The following is a 20,442-nucleotide window of genomic DNA, read 5'->3' on the forward strand; positions in this document are numbered from 1 at the left end:
GTGGTGTAGGACTGTGGACTGTGTAGGAGATCGCGTGCTTGAACCAGGCGATAGCTGGTGTGTCCGTGCAATCCAAGCAGGCGTGGTACCGGCGCCGCCAGTCCGAACCAGACGTGGGGTTAACGCGTTGCTGTTCCACAGGCGTTTGCCTTGGGGATCACAGCCGTGAGCTTCCGTGAGTCTGCGTACGACAACAATTCTCAGCCACGCGACAAGCGCCCAAACGAAGGTCCGCGCCACCCAGGACGACGAAAGCGGCAAGACAGGGGAACCAGGCCGACGAGCAGGACATCCAGGTCGACCGCGCCGACAGGAGAGAAAGGTAGGGTGGAACGTTCGTCTTTCACTGGGCGTCTTGCTACAGGGACTGCGGCGTATCCGGGCGATAGCGCCGGAAGGAACTGAAACAAGCGTCTGGCGGGACCGGCCGGGACAGAGCAAGGGACAAGAGGTTGTGGCTAGCGAGGCGTATGCCTTTGAGAGCCCACAATTGTTCACCCTAGTCTGGGAACGGTGACGCTTCCCTAAGCCTCGACTTCTTCTCGCGCGTCAGCGGCAGTACCAGGCGAAGACGGGTCGCATCATTGTCCTCGATTGGCCGTTGTCGTTCACGCTCACCTTAGCGCGTCTGATGACTCCATCAGCTCCGCTGTAGACCTCCTCCACGATGCCCTTGCACAACTCTCGTCGGGGCAAGGCAGGATTGCAGACGAAGACCAGATCACCCTGGTGGATGGGCTCCGTTCGGCGACACCATTTCTCGCTGTGCACAAGCGTAGGTAGATATTCCAGGACCCACCTCCTCCAGAAACGGTCTCGTAGCAGGCGGGCAATCCTCCACTGCTTTCTCGTAGAGCACTACTTGGGCAGCTCCGCATCCAATCCAGGCGTATCCGGCAGATTGGCGACTCCCTTGAGTAGGTCATTAGGCGTCAACGACGCCTCCTGGTCCGCATCCACAGGCAAGTGGGTAAGCGGACGCGAGTTGACAATATTCTCCGCTTCAATCAGGAAACTCTCCAATACGTGATCCCTCGGCACAACTTCCTTCAGGGTATGACGCAGTACACGTTTGACGCACTGCACCATGCGCTCCCATACTCCGCCCTCAGACGGGTTTACTGGGCAATTGAAGATCTATTGTATGCTTCTGCTCGACAACTCACTCTGAAACTTCTCCATCTCGAACACGTCACCAAAGCGTCTGGCTTCCCTGTCAGCTCCCACGAAGTTCTTGCCGATATCGCTGCGCAGTCTATGTACTGGCCCTCTACGGCAGACGAAGTTCCTGATCGCAATTATGCAGGAATCCGTCGACAGATCATGCGCCAACTCCAGATGAATCGCCTTTGTCGTCAAGCACGTAAACAAGGCTACCCAACGCTTCTCCTTGTGACGGGACACAGTCACCAACCGTGGCGCAAAGTAGTCTAGTCCAGTGTGCTTGAATGGCCATCCACCCGCATCCAATCTGTCCACTGGATGGGGTCCCATTATTGGCGGCATCGGCCGAGCTCGCTGCAACTTGCACTTGTTGCGCGATGCGATGACACTCCTCATCACACGCCTCATCCTCGTGACGCAGAAGCTCGTCCGAATCTCCGCAATTGTAACATCAACGTTTTGGTGCATCATCCTGGCGTGGAAATGTCGCACAATCAGATCCGTCAGACTGTGCCTGTGTGACAGTATGATGGGCCTCCTCGCACTGTACGGCATGCACAGTGCGGCATCAATTCTGCCGTAGGCTTGCAAAATGTCGTGATCGTCCAAGTAGGGCACCAACCCTCGAATGTCGCTCGAGCTAGCGACGCCCTTCCAGCTTTTGCCAACCTTATCTCGTCGGGGAACGACTCCAGTTGTGCCTGTCTGACCAACAGGTTCTCCACGACCTCACATTCTGCTGCAGTAAGGCCGTATTCCTCGAGATCGCCTTTCTGTTTCGGCACCGGCGCGCAAACCGTAAGACCCAGGCTGTGGTCCTCACCAGGCGATTGAAGCTCGAGAATTTCTGAAACGGGAGTACGAAATCGTTTGCCGCAACTAACGCAAGCTCACTGGGCATCTCTTCTTCATCCGGCACACCTGGAACGCGTTCAGTTCCTTGCTCAGGCTCCGGCCAGCTGGCTGCTGGCTGCCTCAAAAAAGCAGGTCCTCTTAGCCACCTTGATTCCTGGCTAAGGTCGACTTCTCTCTGAGACCGCGTCGCATCATCCGCAGCATTGTCGGCTGTAGGCACCCATCTCCACTGAGAAACCTTCGACGAATCCAGAATCTCCGCCACTCGGTTGCCAACAAAACTGCTTATAACGGCGGTGCGTGCTGCCGATCCACCTCAGCACCGTCTTCGAGTCCATCCATAGCACTAGGTCCGAGATGACCACACTGTGCTCCTCCTTGATCGTGTTCATGAGCCTGGTTCCAAGAACTGCTACCTGTAGTTCCAGCCGTGGGATCGACATGGTTCTCATGGGCGCACACTTCGTTTTTGCGCACACGAGGCTCACCAGCACTCTGTCGTCCTCAAAGGTGCCCCTCCACTAGGCCACCGCTGCAAATGCTGCCTGACTAGCATCCACAAAGACGTGCAGCTCTATGGTCCGGACTACTCCAGGTTCAAAGTAGGGGCGAGGACATCGAAAATGTCCCACGGCGTCCATCTCTCTACGCCAAGTCGCAAAGGCCTTCGGTAGTGGTTCGTCCCACTGGATCTTTTGCCTCCAGATCTCCCGCAGCAGCAGCTGCGCTGTAATGAATTATGAGGCAGCACAGGAATCCCAGGGGATCAAACGTCGACATCACCAGGCTCAAATATTCCCTTTTCGTCGGGACTCGACCTGAGTGGAGACTCAGGACGCTGCTTGGCACTTGATGATACTCCACGTTAAACCTGAAGTCATCCGTTGCTACTGGCCAACGCATTCCGAGGATCTTCTGCTCAGCCTCACCCCATCCGACGCTCTTGACTCGTCCAGGTCCTAAAGCCGTATCCACGGTGGGCGAGCTGGATGAAAACTGGCACAACTCGAATCCAGCATACGCGTGTATCTCTTTCACAAGGGTAAATACGCTGATAGCCTCGCTCTCTGTAGCGAAACTGTCCACATAATCATCGACATAGTGGTAGTCGGTGATGGCCTTGACTGCTCTCGGATCCGAATCCCGAAACTTCAGGGCATTCACAGTCTTGACGTAATGTGCAGCACTCGACGAGCATGCTGTTCCAAAGGTCATTATGTCCATCTCGTAGACGTCTGGATCTCTCTCGTCGTCGCCATCTCTCCAGAGGAATCGTTGGGAATATCTATCCTCGGGTCGGATCAGAACTTGGTGGAACATCTCCTTAATGTCACCGCAGACTCCGACTGCTCCTCTCTGAAGTGGAAGAGGCAAAGGCTTATAGTGCTGAGGCCCTTTGTCCAGCGCCGAATTCAACGATGTTCCTCCAAAATTGGCTGTGCATCGAACACAAGCCGCACCTTGCCAGGCTTGTTAGGGTTTTCGACACCAAAGTGTGGGTAATACCAAAGTCTCCTAACCGCGACCTCATCCGGCTGCAACTTCCTCGCATATCCTTTAAGTACGTAATCCTTGATGATCCGGTCATATTCTTGCGCTAACGGCTTGTTGCGCTTCAATTTCCTCTTAACGTTGACCAGCCTCTTGTACGCCATTTCGTAGCTCTGTGGCAGTACAACGTGGTCGTCCTTCCAGAGCAATCCTGTCTAGTAGCGACGCCCCACTCTTTGAGGATCCTTTGGGCCCGAACATCGTCGCTGGCTGCGACCTGTGGTCCCTCTCTAGAGAACCACCTCGTTCTAAGTGGCTATCCGAATGTCCATGATCCAGACGATGAGCAACTTTGGCACCGCGTTGCTGTACGCGCATCTCTCTACACGCAGTGGACATCCTTTCGACTTAATGTCTGCATCGCAGACTCAGACTCGGACTACAGCGAGAAAGGGCACGATCGTTGCGGCATGCCTGGCCCACTACATTCGTTTGCTTGTGGGAAGCTTGGCCATGAGATTGGGTTCCCGAGTTGCTGCTCGCCTTCGCTGACTGCAAAAGGGCTGCCAGGTTGCTCACTCGGGTCACGAAGGGAATAATCTTCGCCAGGATGTACTCCGAAATCGGCTGCCCCTCTCGGACGCTGATGAGCTGGCTGCGTTTGAGCCTTCACTGTCTCACGAGCTTCAAGAGCCTTCAACAACCTCTGTTGTTCTCCAGGTCCGTGCAGTTGTACGCTCGGGTCGTCTCACGAACACACAACTGAAGATCGGCCACTCCTCAGGCTGCCCTCCAAATGCAGGCAAGTCCGGAAGCTTCCTTGCTCCATGCAATCCATTCGGCGTCAGAGAGGCGTAGGATCCGACAAGTGGCGATGCTGTTGACACGTTGTGGACTTCAAGCCCTGTTGCAGGAATCCATAGGCTGACTGCCCAGTAATTGTTGCACACAGTGGCGCTTAGCGCGCAATTGGTGACTCTCGATCTTCCAGCTCCTTCCTTCACGCTGCGATCCTCGCCATGAGATCCAACGTGAGGGACTGGTTCCCCTCTGGTGCAGCTGTCGGCAGTACTTCCAATCTGGGAAGCTGGCATTGGTCGGGGTGCCAATGGCCGCTGTCGTGGCCCGCGCCAGGTTCTCGATCCACTATGCGCTGGCTGCTGATCCGGTGTAGGGGTGCCAGCGCCTCTGTTGAGCTGGGCACGGCTACTCCTCCATGGATCCCAAAAGAAGGGCAGACTTATTCCGTGGATGTAGGCTCGTTTTAATTTGTTAGGATTAAGGGTTATTACAGTTGGAGTTAACTTATTCCTAGCTCACCGCAGTGTGTCCTCCAAGCTTTCGCGCGATAACAAAAAATGCTAAGTTTATCCCCGCTTTTTGGAAACTTACGATGGCGACAATCAGTGTGCCCGCACATATTTGGGCTAATAATCCTAACATTTTCGGACTAGTTCACAATACAAAGATAAATAAAAATACTAACTATCGATTACAATGTTCGATCCGGGATAACCCGACCCCGTGAAGAACCGCTTCACTCAAATCCAAAACTGCAAGTTTGGAGACGGGTCGCATCATTGTCCTCGATTGGCCGTTGTCGTTCACGCTCACCTTAGCGCGTCTGATGACTCCATCAGCTCCGCTGTAGACCTCCTCCACGATGCCCTTGCACAACTCTCGTCGGGGCAAGGCAGGACTGCAGACGAAGACCAGATCACCCTGGTGGATGGGCTCCGTTCGGCGACACCATTTCTCGCTGTGCACAAGCGTAGGTAGATATTCCAGGACCCACCTCCTCCAGAAACGGTCTCGTAGCAGGCGGGCAATCCTCCACTGCTTTCTCGTAGAGCACTACTTGGGCAGCTCCGCATCCAATCCAGGCGTATCCGGCAGATTGGCCACTCCCTTGAGTAGGTCATTAGGCGTCAACGACGCCTCCTGGTCGCATCCATAGGCAAGTGGGTAAGCGGACGCGAGTTGACAATATTCTCCGCTTCAATCAGGAACTCTCCAATACGTGATCCCTCGGCACAACTTCCTTCAGGTTATGACGCAGTACACGTTTGACGCACTGCACCATGCGCTCCCATACTCCGCCCTCAGACGGGTTTACTGGGCAATTGAAGATCTATTGTATGCTTCTGCTCGACAACTCACTCTGAAACTTCTCCATCTCGAACACGTCACCAAAGCGTCTGGCTTCCCTGTCAGCTCCCACAAAGTTCTTGCCGATATCGCTGCGCAGTCTATGTACTGGCCCTCTACGGCAGACGAAGTTCCTGATCGCAATTATGCAGGAATCCGTCGACAGATCATGCGCCAACTCCAGATGAATCGCCTTTGTCGTCAAGCACGTAAACAAGGCTACCCAACGCTTCTCCTTGTGACGGGACACAGTCACCAACCGTGGCGCAAAGTAGTCTAGTCCAGTGTGCTTGAATGGCCATCCACCCGCATCCAATCTGTCCACTGGATGGGGTCCCATTATTGGCGGCATCGGCCGAGCTCGCTGCAACTTGCACTTGTTGCACGATGCGATGACACTCCTCATCACACGCCTCATCCTCGTGACCCAGAAGCTCGTCCGAATCTCCGCAATTGTAACATCAACGTTTTGGTGCATCATCCTGGCGTGGAAATGTCGCACAATCAGATCCGTCAGACTGTGCCTGTGTGACAGTATGATGGGCCTCCTCGCACTGTACGGCATGCACAGTGCGGCATCAATTCTGCCGTAGGCTTGCAAAATGTCGTGATCGTCCAAGTAGGGCACCAACCCTCGAATGTCGCTCGAGCTAGCGACGCCCTTCCAGCTTTTGCCAACCTTATCTCGTCGGGGAACGACTCCAGTTGTGCCTGTCTGACCAACAGGTTCTCCACGACCTCACATTCTGCTGCAGTAAGGCCGTATTCCTCGAGATCGCCTTTCTGTTTCGGCACCGGCGCGCAACCGTAAGACCCAGGCTGTGGTCCTCACCAGGCGATTGAAGCTCGAGAATTTCTGAAACGGGAGTACGAAATCGTTTGCCGCAACTAACGCAAGCTCACTGGGCATCTCTTCTTCATCCGGCACATCTGGAACGCGTTCAGTTCCTTGCTCAGGCTCCGGCCAGCTGGCTGCTGGCTGCCTCAAAAAAGCAGGTCCTCTTAGCCACCTTGATTCCTGGCTAAGGTCGACTTCTCTCTGAGACCGCGTCGCATCATCCGCAGCATTGTCGGCTGTAGGCACCCATCTCCACTGAGAAACCTTCGACGAATCCAGAATCTCCGCCACTCGGTTGCCAACAAACTGCTTATAACGGCGGTGCGTGCTGCCGATCCACCTCAGCACCGTCTTCGAGTCCGTCCATAGCACTAGGTCCGAGATGACCACACTGTGCTCCTCCTTGATCGTGTTCATGAGCCTGGTTCCAAGAACTGCTACCTGTAGTTCCAGCCGTGGGATCGACATGGTTCTCATGGGCGCACACTTCGTTTTTGCGCACACGAGGCTCACCAGCACTCTGTCGTCCTAAAGGTGCCCCTCACTAGGCCACCGCTGCAAATGCTGCCTGACTAGCATCCACAAAGACGTGCAGCTCTATGGTCCGGACTACTCCAGGTCCAAAGTAGGGGCGAGGACATCGAAAATGTCCCACGGCGTCCATCTCTCTACGCCAAGACGCAAAGGCCTTCGGTAGTGGTTCGTCCCACTGGATCTTTTGCCTCCAGATCTCCCGCAGCAGCAGCTGCGCTGTAATGAATTATGAGGCAGCACAGGAATCCCAGGGGATCAAACGTCGACATCACCAGGCTCAAATATTCCCTTTTCGTCGGGACTCGACCTGAGTGGAGACTCAGGACGCTGCTTGGCACTTGATGATACTCCACGTTAAACCTGAAGTCATCCGTTGCTACTGGCCAGCATTCCGAGGATCTTCTGCTCAGCCTCACCCCATCCGACGCTCTTGACTCGTCCAGGTCCTAAAGCCGTATCCACGGTGGGCGAGCTGGATGAAAACTGGCACAACTCGAATCCAGCATACGCGTGTATCTCTTTCACAAGGGTAAATACGCTGATAGCCTCGCTCTCTGTAGCGAAACTGTCCACATAATCATCGACATAGTGGTAGTCGGTGATGGCCTTGACTGCTCTCGGATCCGAATCCCGAAACTTCAGGGCATTCACAGTCTTGACGTAATGTGCAGCACTCGACGACCATGCTGTTCCAAAGGTCATTATGTCCATCTCGTAGACGTCTGGATCTCTCTCGTCGTCGCCATCTCTCCAGAGGAATCGTTGGGAATATCTATCCTCGGGTCGGATCAGAACTTGGTGGAACATCTCCTTAATGTCACCGCAGACTCCGACTGCTCCTCTCTGAAGTGGAAGAGGCAAAGGCTTATAGTGCTGAGGCCCTTTGTCCAGCGCCGAATTCAACGATGTTCCTCCAAAATTGGCTGTGCATCGAACACAAGCCGCACCTTGCCAGGCTTGTTAGGGTTTTCGACACCAAAGTGTGGGTAATACCAAAGTCGATGGCTCCTTACCGCGACCTCATCCGGCTGCAACTTCCTCGCATATCCTTTAAGTACGTAATCCTTGATGATCCGGTCATATTCTTGCGCTAACGGCTTGTTGCGCTTCAATTTCCTCTTAACGTTGACCAGCCTCTTGTACGCCATTTCGTAGCTCTGTGGCAGTACAACGTGGTCGTCATTCCAGAGCAATCCTGTCTAGTAGCGACGCCCCACTTTCACCGTGGTGTCTTTGAGGATCCTTTGGGCCCGAACATCGTCGCTGGCTGCGACCTGTGGTCCCTCTCTAGAGAACCACCTCGTTCTAAGTGGCTATCCGAGATGTCCATGATCCAGACCGATGAGCAACTTTGGCACCGCGTTGCTGTAAGACGCGCATCTCTCTACACGCAGTGGACATCCTTTCGACTTAATGTCTGCATCGGCAGACTCAGACTCGGACTACAGCGAGAAAGGGCACGATCGTTGCGGCATGCCTGGCCCACTACATTCGTTTGCTTGTGGGAAGCTTGGCCATGAGAGTTGGGTTCCCGAGTTGCTGCTCCGCCTTCGCTGACTGCAAAAGGGCTGCCAGGTTGCTCACTCGGGTCACGAAGGGAATAATCTTCGCCAGGATGTACTCCGAAATCGGCTGCACCTCTCGGACGCTGATGAGCTGGCTGCGTTTGAGCCTTCACTGTCTCACGAGCTTCAAAGCCTTCAACAACCTCTGGTTGTTCTCCAGGTCCGTGCAGTTGTACGCTCGGGTCGTCTCCACGAACACACAACTGAAGATCGGCCACTCCTCAGGCTGCCCTCCAAATGCAGGCAAGTCCGGAAGCTTCCTTGCTCCATGCAATCCATTCGGCGTCAGAGAGGCGTAGGATCCGACAAGTGGCGATGCTGTTGACACGTTGTGGACTCTCAAGCCCTGTTGCAGGAATCCATAGGCTGACTGCCCAGTAATTGTTGCACACAGTGGCGCTTAGCGCGCAATTGGTGACTCTCGATCTCTCCAGCTCCTTCCTTCACGCTGCGATCCTCGCCATGAGATCCAACGTGAGGGACTGGTTCCCCTCTGGTGCAGCTGTCGGCAGTACTTCCAATCTGGGAAGCTGGCATTGGTCGGGGTGCCAATGGCCGCTGTCGTGGCCCGCGGCCAGGTTCTCGATCCACTATGCGCTGGCTGCTGATCCGGTGTAGGGGTGCCAGCGCCTCTGTTGAGCTGGGCACGGCTACTCCTCCATGGATCCCGAAAGAAAGGGGCAGACCTATTCCGTGAATGTAGGCTCGTATTATTCTGTTAGGATAAAGGGTTATTACAGTTGGAGTTAACTTATTCCTAGCTCACCGCAGTGTGTCCTCCAAGTTTTCGCGCGATAATGAAAAATGATAAGTTTTCCCGGCTTATTGGAAACTTACGATGGCGTCAGTCAGTGTGCCCGCACACATTTTGGCTAATAATCCTAACATTTTCGGACTAGTTCACAATACAAAGATAAATAAAAATACTAACTATCGATTACAATGTTCGATCCGGGATAACCCCGACCCCGTGAAGAACCGCTTCACTCAAATCCAAAACTGCAAGTTTGGAGACGGGTCGCATCATTGTCCTCGATTGGCCGTTGTCGTTCACGCTCACCTTAGCGCGTCTGATGACTCCATCAGCTCCGCTGTAGACCTCCTCCACGATGCCCTTGCACAACTCTCGTCGGGGCAAGGCAGGATTGCAGACGAAGACCAGATCACCCTGGTGGATGGGCTCCGTTCGGCGACACCATTTCTCGCTGTGCACAAGCGTAGGTAGATATTCCAGGACCCACCTCCTCCAGAAACGGTCTCGTAGCAGGCGGGCAATCCTCCACTGCTTTCTCGTAGAGCACTACTTGGGCAGCTCCGCATCCAATCCAGGCGTATCCGGCAGATTGGCCACTCCCTTGAGTAGGTCATTAGGCGTCAACGACGCCTCCAAGTCGGCATCCACAGGCAAGTGGGTAAGCGGACGCGAGTTGACAATATTCTCCGCTTCAATCAGGAAACTCTCGAATACGTGATCCCTCGGCACAACTTCCTTCAGGGTATGACGCAGTACACGTTTGACGCACTGCACCATGCGCTCCCATACTCCGCCCTCAGACGGGTTTACTGGGCAATTGAAGATCTATTGTATGCTTCTGCTCGACAACTCACTCTGAAACTTCTCCATCTCGAACACGTCACCAAAGCGTCTGGCTTCCCTGTCAGCTCCCACGAAGTTCTTGCCTATGTACTGGCCCTCTACGGCAGACGAAGTTCCTGATCGCAATTATGCAGGAATCCGTCGACAGATCATGCGCCAACTCCAGATGAATCGCCTTTGTCGTCAAGCACGTAAACAAGGCTACCCAACGCTTCTCCTTGTGACGGGACACAGTCACCAACCGTGGCGCAAAGTAGTCTAGTCCAGTGTGCTTGAATGGCCATCCACCCGCATCCAATCTGTCCTCTGGATGGGGTCCCATTATTGGCGGCATCGGCCGAGCTCGCTGCAACTTGCACTTGTTGCACGATGCGATGACACTCCTCATCACACGCCTCATCCTCGTGACCCAGAAGCTCGTCCGAATCTCCGCAATTGTAACATCAACGTTTTGGTGCATCATCCTGGCGTGGAAATGTCGCACAGTCAGATCCGTCAGACTGTGCCTGTGTGACAGTATGATGGGCCTCCTCGCACTGTACGGCATGCACAGTGCGGCATCAATTCTGCCGTAGGCTTGCAAAATGTCATGATCGTCCAAGTAGGGCACCAACCCTTCCAGCTTTTGCCGACCTTATCTCGTCGGGGAACGACTCCAGTTGTGCCTGTCTGACCAACAGGTTCTCCACGACCTCACATTCTGCTGCAGTAAGGCCGTATTCCTCGAGATCGCCTTTCTGTTTCGGCACCGGCGCGCAAACCGTAAGACCCAGGCTGTGGTCCTCACCAGGCGATTGAAGCTCGAGAATTTCTGAAACGGGAGTACGAAATCGTTTGCCGCAACTAACGCAAGCTCACTGGTCATCTCTTCTTCATCCGGCACATCTGGAACGCGTTCAGTTCCTTGCTCAGGCTCCGGCCAGCTGGCTGCTGGCTGCCTCAAAAAAGCAGGTCCTCAGCCACCTTGATTCCTGGCTAAGGTCGACTTCTCTCTGAGACCGCGTCGCATCATCCGCAGCATTGTCGGCTGTAGGCACCCATCTCCACTGAGAAACCTTCGACGAATCCAGAATCTCCGCCACTCGGTTGCCAACAAACTGCTTATAACGGCGGTGCGTGCTGCCGATCCACCTCAGCACCGTCTTCGAGTCCGTCCATAGCACTAGGTCCGAGATGACCACACTGTGCTCCTCCTTGATCGTGTTCATGAGCCTGGTTCCAAGAACTGCTACCTGTAGTTCCAGCCGTGGGATCGACATGGTTCTCATGGGCGCACACTTCGTTTTTGCGCACACGAGGCTCTGTCGTCCTCAAAGGTGCCCCTCCACTAGGCCACCGCTGCAAATGCTGCCTGACTAGCATCCACAAAGACGTGCAGCTCTATGGTCTGGACTACTCCAGGTTCAAAGTAGGGGCGAGGACATCGAAAATGTCCCACGGCGTCCATCTCTCTACGCCAAGTCGCAAAGGCCTTCGGTAGTGGTTCGTCCCACTGGATCTTTTGCCTCCAGATCTCCCGCAGCAGCAGCTGCGCTGTAATGAATTATGAGGCAGCACAGGAATCCCAGGGGATCAAACGTCGACATCACCAGGCTCAAATATTCCCTTTTCGTCGGGACTCGACCTGAGTGGAGACTCAGGACGCTGCTTGGCACTTGATGATACTCCACGTTAAACCTGAAGTCATCCGTTGCTACTGGCCAACGCATTCCGAGGATCTTCTGCTCAGCCTCACCCCATCCGACGCTCTTGACTCGTCCAGGTCCTAAAGCCGTATCCACGGTGGGCGAGCTGGATGAAAACTGGCACAACTCGAATCCAGCATACGCGTGTATCTCTTTCACAAGGGTAAATACGCTGATAGCCTCGCTCTCTGTAGCGAAACTGTCCACATAATCATCGACATAGTGGTAGTCGGTGATGGCCTTGACTGCTCTCGGATCCGAATCCCGAAACTTCAGGGCATTCACAGTCTTGACGTAATGTGCAGCACTCGACGAGCATGCTGTTCCAAAGGTCATTATGTCCATCTCGTAGACGTCTGGATCTCTCTCGTCGTCGCCATCTCTCCAGAGGAATCGTTGGGAATATCTATCCTCGGGTCGGATCAGAACTTGGTGGAACATCTCCTTAATGTCACCGCAGACTCCGACTGCTCCTCTCTGAAGTGGAAGAGGCAAAGGCTTATAGTGCTGAGGCCCTTTGTCCAGCGCCGAATTCAACGATGTTCCTTCAAAATTGGCTGTGCATCGAACACAAGCCGCACCTTGCCAGGCTTGTTAGGGTTTTCGACACCAAAGTGTGTAATACCAAAGTCGATGGCTCCTTACCGCGACCTCATCCGGCTGCAACTTCCTCGCATATCCTTTAAGTACGTAATCCTTGATGATCCGGTCATATTCTTGCGCTAACGGCTTGTTGCGCTTCAATTTCCTCTTAACGTTGACCAGCCTCTTGTACGCCATTTCGTAGCTCTGGGCAGTACAACGTGGTCGTCCTTTCAGAGCAATCCTGTCTAGTAGCGACGCCCCACTTTCACCGTGGTGTCTTTGAGGATCCTTTGGGCCCGAACATCGTCGCTGGCTGCGACCTGTGGTCCCTCTCTAGAGAACCACCTCGTTCTAAGTGGCTATCCGAGATGTCCATGATCCAGACCGATGAGCAACTTTGGCACCGCGTTGCTGTAAGACGCGCATCTCTCTACACGCAGTGGACATCCTTTCGACTTAATGTCTGCATCGGCAGACTCAGACTCGGACTACAGCGAGAAAGGGCACGATCGTTGCGGCATGCCTGGCCCACTACATTCGTTTGCTTGTGGGAAGCTTGGCCATGAGAGTTGGGTTCCCGAGTTGCTGCTCCGCCTTCGCTGACTGCAAAAGGGCTGCCAGGTTGCTCTTCGCCAGGATGTACTCCGAAATCGGCTGCACCTCTCGGACGCTGATGAGCTGTCTGCGTTTGAGCCTTCACTGTCTCACGAGCTTCAGAGCCTTCAACAACCTCTGGTTGTTCTCCAGGTCCGTGCAGTTGTACGCTCGGGTCGTCTCCACGAACACACAACTGAAGATCGGCCACTCCTCAGGCTGCCCTCCAAATGCAGGCATGTCCGGAAGCTTCCTTGCTCCATGCAATCCATTCGGCGTCAGAGAGGCGTAGGATCCGACAAGTGGCGATGCTGTTGACACGTTGTGGACTCTCAAGCCCTGTTGCAGGAATCCATAGGCTGACTGCCCAGTAATTGTTGCACACAGTGGCGCTTAGCGCGCAATTGGTGACTCTCGATCTCTCCAGCTCCTTCCTTCACGCTGCGATCCTCGCCATGAGATCCAACGTGAGGGACTGGTTCCCCTCTGGTGCAGCTGTCGGCAGTACTTCCAATCTGGGAAGCTGGCATTGGTCGGGGTGCCAATGGCCGATGTCGTAGCCCGCGGCCAGGTTCTCGATCCACTATGCGCTGGCTGCTGATCCGGTGTAGGGGTGCCAGCGCCTCTGTTCAGCTAGGCACGGCTACTCCTCCATGGATCCCGAAAGAAAGGGGCAGACCTATTCCGTGAATGTAGGCTCGTATTATTCTGTTAGGATTAAGGGTTATTACATTTGGAGTTAACTTATTCCTAGCTCACCGCAGTGTGTCCTCCAAGTTTTCGCGCGATAATGAAAAATGCAAAGTTTTCGCGGCTTGATGGAAACTTACGATGGCGACAATCAGTGTGCCCGCACACATTTTGGCTAATAATCCTAACATTTTTGAACTAGTTCACAATACAAAGATAAATAAAAATACTAACTATCGATTACAATGTTCGATCCGGGACAGTAGCCCGGGACAGCAATATATGACTAAATCGAATGATATGGATAGGTTAGATGATGAAGATGATTTTATAGCATAGCTCGCAAATAACTGTCAACCGTCTTTCGTTTTGCGGTCTGCACTCGAACACAACCGAAAAAGACGATGCACGTGTGCTCTCGCTCTGAACAGAACTTTTCGTTTCTCTTTGTTTTGGTTTTCGGTCAACAGTTCTCAGTCGCGTGGTTCTTGTTATGCTCACTCAACAACAACTCAGAGAGAGCGAGCCAACTGAACGCTCGCTCGATGAGGGTCAGCAGAAGAGCGAGAAAACGAAAGACTCATCGTAAACGGTCTTTTGTCTTCAGTGCTGGGTTTAATTTGAAAAAAAAGCACTTTTTTGTTTTGTTCGCGACCCATTTTTGGCACAAAAATTAAAACACTCCAAACGCACCGAGTCCACAAGCACGTGTGACTTTCAAGTTGACTGATAATTCGCATATATGTGCATACACAAATGCAAATGCAAAAGAGCAGAGCAAAAGGGAAACATAAAATTGGTTTTTGGTTGAGCACAGACCATTCGTTCAAGAGACACTGGTGAACGGTTCTTGTCAGATTTTTTGCGCAAGTGGTGCGCAAAAAACAATTATTTGGTGACTGCAAGAAACGGTCAACTGTTATTTGCGAGCTATGTTTTATTAATTAAAAAATTCGTTTTGAGAATTTGTTTCAGAAATTATATGTCAAAGCTGTTCGACCAACGATACTAGAAACAAAGTGCGAAAAGAAAATTACGATTAGTGACGTTTGACCGTTAAGTTGTAGTCCCAGTAGCCTTTCCTATGCTGAAAAGAACGATTTGGAAAGAATTTTGGATGAATATATTACACAGGGGTATATTAGACCAAGTGAATCTGAGTTTGTGTCACCAATTGTTTTAGTAAAAATAACGCCTGGCGAAATTAGAATGCGTATTGACTTTAGAAAATTAAATAAATTAACAGCGAAAGACAGTTATCAAATTCCTCTAATAGATGACCTGTTAGATCAAATGACAGGCAAGAAAAAACGAGTGAGGTACAAAGTTTTCTAGGACTTTGCTCCTATTTTCGCAGGTTTATTAAATACTTTTCCATCGTGGCAAAACCTTTATACGATGTCACGAGGAAGACGACAAATTTTCAGTTTGGGGAAATAGAGTTAAAGACGTTTGAAGTTCTAAAGAAAAAGTTAATAGACTCCCCAATACTTGATTTGTATAACCCAACAGATGAAACCGAATTACATTGCGACGCGAGTTCGATTGGTTTCGGATCAAATTTAATTGCAAAAGAAAAGGGATGGGCAATTTCACCCTGTAATTTATTTCTCCAAGCGTACGACGGATGCTGAGTCGAGGTATCACAGTTTCGAGTTGGAAACGTTATCTTAGGGTATATCTGCACGGTAAAAGTTTTAAAATTGTTACGGATTGCAAAAAAGAAATAAACCCTAGAATTGCGCGATGGATTCTAGAGCTAGCGAACTATGATTATAAACTGGAAAATAGATCAGGTATTAGCATGCAACACGTGGATGCCCTCAGCAGATGTACAAACATTATGGTAGTAGATTCGAATTCGTTCGAAGAAAATTTGGTCATATGTCAAAATAAGGATGAGAGTATAGTAAACCTAAAAAAAACTATTAGAAAAGAACGAACACAAACTGTATGAGATGCGCAATGGATATGGAAACGCATGTACTTTTCAAGTACCACAATGGCCTGGGACACGTTGGTGTCGACAAAGTTCTTGAGGTGATTCTAAAGACGTATTGGTTTCCTAATTTGAAACAAAAAATAGGACAACATATTAAAAGTTGCTTAGAATGCATTGCAGCCAACAAAACCTTTTGAACAGATACATATTGATCATTTAGGACCAGTTAATACAAAAGAGAAGAAATCGAGGCATATTTCAGTAATTGTTGATAGCTGTACAAAGTTCGTAAGTTTATATTCTACAAAAACCACAAAGCCAACTGAAGCGATAGCAGCGCTGGAAAATTAGTGTAGATCATATAGCACCCCCAAATGTATAGTGTCAGATCGAAGTTCCTGTTTTACTTCCTCAAAATTTTTAAACTTTCTTAAGACTCGTAACGTAGCTCATACACTAATAGCGACAGGTTCGTCCGAGGCGAATGGCCAGGTAGAGCGAATAAATCGTAGTATAGGCTCAATGCTTGCAAAATTACTAAGTTCAGAACAGAGTTGGGGTTTTGAAAAAATACTAGGAGAAATTGAGTTTGCGATAAATAATACAGTTCATAGAATGATTAGTGAACATCCAAGTGTAATGCTATTTGGAGTCGGCCAAAGAGGTAGTTTGGTTGACTGCCTTAGAGAAAAGTTAGACGAAGGACAAAAGGAAAGAAGAACTATTGAAAGTATCAGGGAAAATGCTCGAGAAAGGGAAATTCAATTATAAAATTATAATGAGTCGAACAAGAATAGCAAAAGGAGACTATGTTGTTATAAAAAATTTCGATTGTCACACTGGAGCTTCAAAAATGAACAATGCGTAGCAGCAGAGACCAGACACATACTTCACCCCGAGTAAGATCGTGGTCTAACGTTTCAAGCGCCACCACAAAAGGGTGTTCGGCTAGATAAGTGGAACGTGCAGAACTCTTTGCACGATATGATTTGCAATACGTGTGGATACGGAGTGGATTGCTACCGCCAACACCCCGGAAACAAGAATCCATGTACGTCTCGATTCCATGAGTCCACTTGCCGTTTTTGCCAGAAGTCCGATAAGGACGATAAACCGGGAAATTCGTCATACCTTAAGCTCAAGCAGAATTACCGATCACATAAGAACCTAGAACAACGAGTTGCTAGTACGATTTTTATTTGAAAAGTAGCAGAAGCATTCTTGAAGAAAAAAAAACAGATCACAACCGATAACATCTATCTTTACATAACAGCCCGGCTAGCGCGGTCAGCAGTGTCGTGGGTCGCAGACACACGCTTATGGGCGCATAATGAGAACATGAAAAGAAAATCTACTAAAAAAAAAGCAACAGAAATAAAAGAAATAAAAGAAAATGGCGTACGGGTTTCTTTTGCGAAGTCATTCCATGCGTAACCGCATCGATCACTTCGAGCCTGTTGCGTGCACCCTTTTCGTGAGATCGTAAGACTTTGAAGATTCAAAACCAGAATCTAAAATCAGGGGAAGGGGTACTATCGCGTTGACTCAGTTGCATTGCCACAAAGAAAATGCAAGTCGACAATAAACGAGCCTCCGATGACCCGGTCAGCGGCCGCAATAGATTGCAGAAAGTAATGAAAATCAACACCAGTTTCGGGCACACTTCACCGAAGGGGTATTGACTCCCCAAAATAGGGGAAAATTAGAAATATGATTCCTAGGTGGGAAAACTTGGCATAGAAAACCTATAGATCAGAAAAAGCTCTATGCCGGTATAAAAAGACCGTAGCCCACAGATGAAAGTCAGTCAGTACCCGGGAAACCACCCGTAGTCAATACCCGGGTAATTATCGGTACTTCAAATACCCGGGCATTTATCGGTCAGTCTATAGCCTGTAAGACTCAAGGATAACTACAGTCGAGGAAAAAAAATGTCCACGAGCAAGGACCCTATCAAACCTTAGAATAACAGAACTAACAAGGAACCCACTTTGAAGGAAGACCATAGTTCCACAAAACTCTCAGGATGAGCGGCAAGAAGTCTAAACCCTCCGACAATACAGCAAATGTGATCAACACCGTGGAGGTTGTCGACCACAAGCAGGAAATAGAAGGTGTGCAGCATACCCTGGAATTCATCGCTGCTTTACTAGTCTTCCTGTCTCTGTTAAAACTAGTGAAAATGTACAAGAGATCCGTACAGCGGAGGAGGGACCATCACCATACCCTGGGTAGGATTGCAACCGGTTTCCCACAAAGTGCATAACTAAAAATACTAACGGCAAAACCATTAAATAAAGAACAAGTGAACCGGTGCATTGCCGTTAATGTGAATATCAGCGAAAACAAGCAACAGCGTAGAGTTTCCTAACAAGTGCTCACTTTAAGTAATCTGAGAGCGTGCAACAAAAGAAAAGAAAACCAACTCATTCATTTATTTATGTATATGTGTCGGAGCGCTAAAAGTTGTTTTATGATTGTGTAGCGAGTCCCTTGATAGATTTTTCAATTGTTCTTCCGCTGCTTGTGTGTTTCTTCCCAACTTTTTTCCTAAGAGCCACAACCACGCTAAACCAGGGCCACACTCGATCTTTTTGTATGTCAAGATCTCACAACCAAATACAAACCGTCCTATCGATTAGTATCGTAAGCAAGTTAACCATCGATAAGGCGCTCATTTCAAAATAACATTTCCTTCTCCGACATATGCATACTCCACTTAGTGTTTTTTTTTATTTTGTGTTTGTGTATATCTTATTATTGTTCGGCTACAATTATTTGGTGCACGAAGGTATATGTATGTATAACTCTATCACTATATGTATATATAGCAACAGCCAGGATCCAACGCGTCGAGATTTCATCGCTCTGGATTAAAGTGGGGTAAGTTTGACGGAACCGTGTTCCCGAGTTATCTCTATATTCATATATATATACATGTATTCTCGTGCGCATTTTATTTTTACACCATTAGTAAATATAAGTATTTTTGTGTAAAGTTTAAAGAAAATTATTCTATTGTTAGCCTCTTCCAAGCAATGTATTTCATTAATAGAAGTTAAATATTTTTTTGTGTTTGATATTGTCTTAAATAAAAATTACTTTTCAGCGGCGATTATCAGCCTTGTTTTTTATTGTTATGCAAAAACAAGAGCCCGCAGAGCCATCCAGGCCCAGGGGCTTCATGACGAAACTGGCAGACCAGGTCAGGCAGAGGAAGCAGCGGCAGGACTACATGGTGGAAATGCAGACCCTAATGCGGCCCTTGGGGATGTCCCAGAAAGCGACCCTGGAAAGAATAAGGGAGAACAGCATTCCAGCTCCGCGCATGTTGGATGGAGTGCGCGAATCTGAGCGTAACGATACCAGTGGGACAGGCGGTTCGAAGCAGTCCACGCGAGAAGCTGTGAGCGGCAATCGTGGAGAGGGCGACAGGTTGCGGAAAAAGGGCACCCGGACGAGCAAAAAGGATGCAGGTGGACAGAAGAGATGCGGAGATAGGTGAACAGGATCCCCAAAAATTCCCAGATTACCTAGAGAAGGCCACCAGTTGTACAGGGATATTCCGCACCGGGAAGGGAATGAGGATTTGGTGTCATGGAACCTGTGTATACCGACCAGGGAGAGGCAGCGCGTCATGGCTGAGAACCACGACATGCCGATGGCAGGACACCTCGGAAGTCGGAAGACGATCGCATGGGTGGCAGCCAGGTACATCTGGCCAGGAGTGCACCGGGACATAAGAAGGTACGTGCGGAGCTGCGAAAGTTGTATGAAGTACAAGCCTAACCAGTTGCAACCAGCTGGAAATGCTGACCCAGGTGCCAGAAGAACCATGGGCCCCTTGCCTAGGTCGAAGCACGGAAATTCGATGCTACTGGTCCTGGTGGACAGGTTCTCCAAATGGACGAGATCGTCCCGATGCGTAGAGCAACCACCGAGACTCTACGAAAGGCTATGTGAGAGCGAATAATAGCCAGATACGGGGTGCCAAAGGTCATGATCACGGACAACGGAGTCCAATTCAGGTTTTTGGAGGAGCTGTATGTGCGCCACCAGCTCACGGCTCCGTATACTCCATCACCTGTCGAGGGCAGCCGAAAGCTTCGCGGCGAAATTGGCACCAAGGCTCGACGGGTCGTTCAGGATAAAGGAATTCACGTCACCAGACGAAACTCATATTAGCGACTTGAAGCCGGAAAGCGCGTGCGCTGGCGGGCCAGAGGATACCGAGTGCGGAAAAAACAAAAACAAAAGTGAAAAAGTGGGGAACACGATACGGGGTATCGAAAGCACAAAGTCACTCAAACACACACACACAGGCCCGTTGGAGCGCGAGTGCATAGCTTCCCTACGCAACCGCAAAATCCGCTAACGCATACAGTTGCGAATTCCGTGGGAGGCAGGTACACGAAGGAAAATCCCGTTACCGGTACAGGCCCGGCAAATAACGACACAAGGAGCAACAGGAAAACCGAGGTTTCGTCGCGGCGTGGATGGCTAGAGTCCGTCTTTTAAAATCCAGTCGACAGAATGGCTACAGCACGCGCAACGAGTACCAATCGGGAGGAGCGGGAGACCGGCACTGGGGAACAGCCCGGAGCGATATGGAGTAGGGATTCCGATTCCTATCTCCAGCTTCTGGCGTCACCCTTGGTGTCGCGATCCCCATCCGGGTGGCGGGGCCCAGGATAGTGTATCGCAGCGTACAGCAAGCGACGCAGGGGTACGGCCGAATCCGCCTCGGGGACGCG

The 20,442-nt window shown here is 50.7% G+C and overlaps 1 protein-coding gene across 1 annotated transcript; it reads right to left on the reverse strand.

Annotated features, from left to right (window-relative positions):
* Window positions 1-549: 549 nt before the first annotated feature.
* LOC122319690 lies at window positions 550-2,462 on the reverse strand. The gene is made up of 5 exons (XM_043207283.1): window positions 2,240-2,462; window positions 1,834-2,011; window positions 1,167-1,738; window positions 863-1,121; window positions 550-763 (listed from the first exon to the last, which is right to left on the reverse strand). The coding sequence occupies exons 1-5, from the start codon at window positions 2,460-2,462 to the stop codon at window positions 550-552; spliced, it is 1,446 nt and encodes a 481-aa protein (XP_043063218.1).
* Between the last annotated feature and the right edge of the window lie 17,980 nt (window positions 2,463-20,442).

This window comes from Drosophila yakuba, unplaced genomic scaffold (genome assembly GCF_016746365.2).
Source record: "Drosophila yakuba strain Tai18E2 unplaced genomic scaffold, Prin_Dyak_Tai18E2_2.1 Segkk63_quiver_pilon_scaf, whole genome shotgun sequence".
Classification (NCBI taxonomy): domain Eukaryota; kingdom Metazoa; phylum Arthropoda; class Insecta; order Diptera; family Drosophilidae; genus Drosophila; species Drosophila yakuba.

Bases quoted from the DNA above. Each gene is read 5' to 3' on its own strand.
- LOC122319690 (XM_043207283.1), bottom strand. From the start codon at position 2,462: ATGTCGATCCCACGGCTGGAACTACAGGTAGCAGTTCTTGGAACCAGG. The intron at 1,122-1,166 runs GTGAGTTGTCGA...TCAATTGCCCAG, and splicing joins CGAGATGGAGAAGTTTCAGA to TAAACCCGTCTGAGGGCGGA. The intron at 764-862 runs GTAGTGCTCTAC...GCTTGTGCACAG, and splicing joins TTGGATGCGGAGCTGCCCAA to CGAGAAATGGTGTCGCCGAA.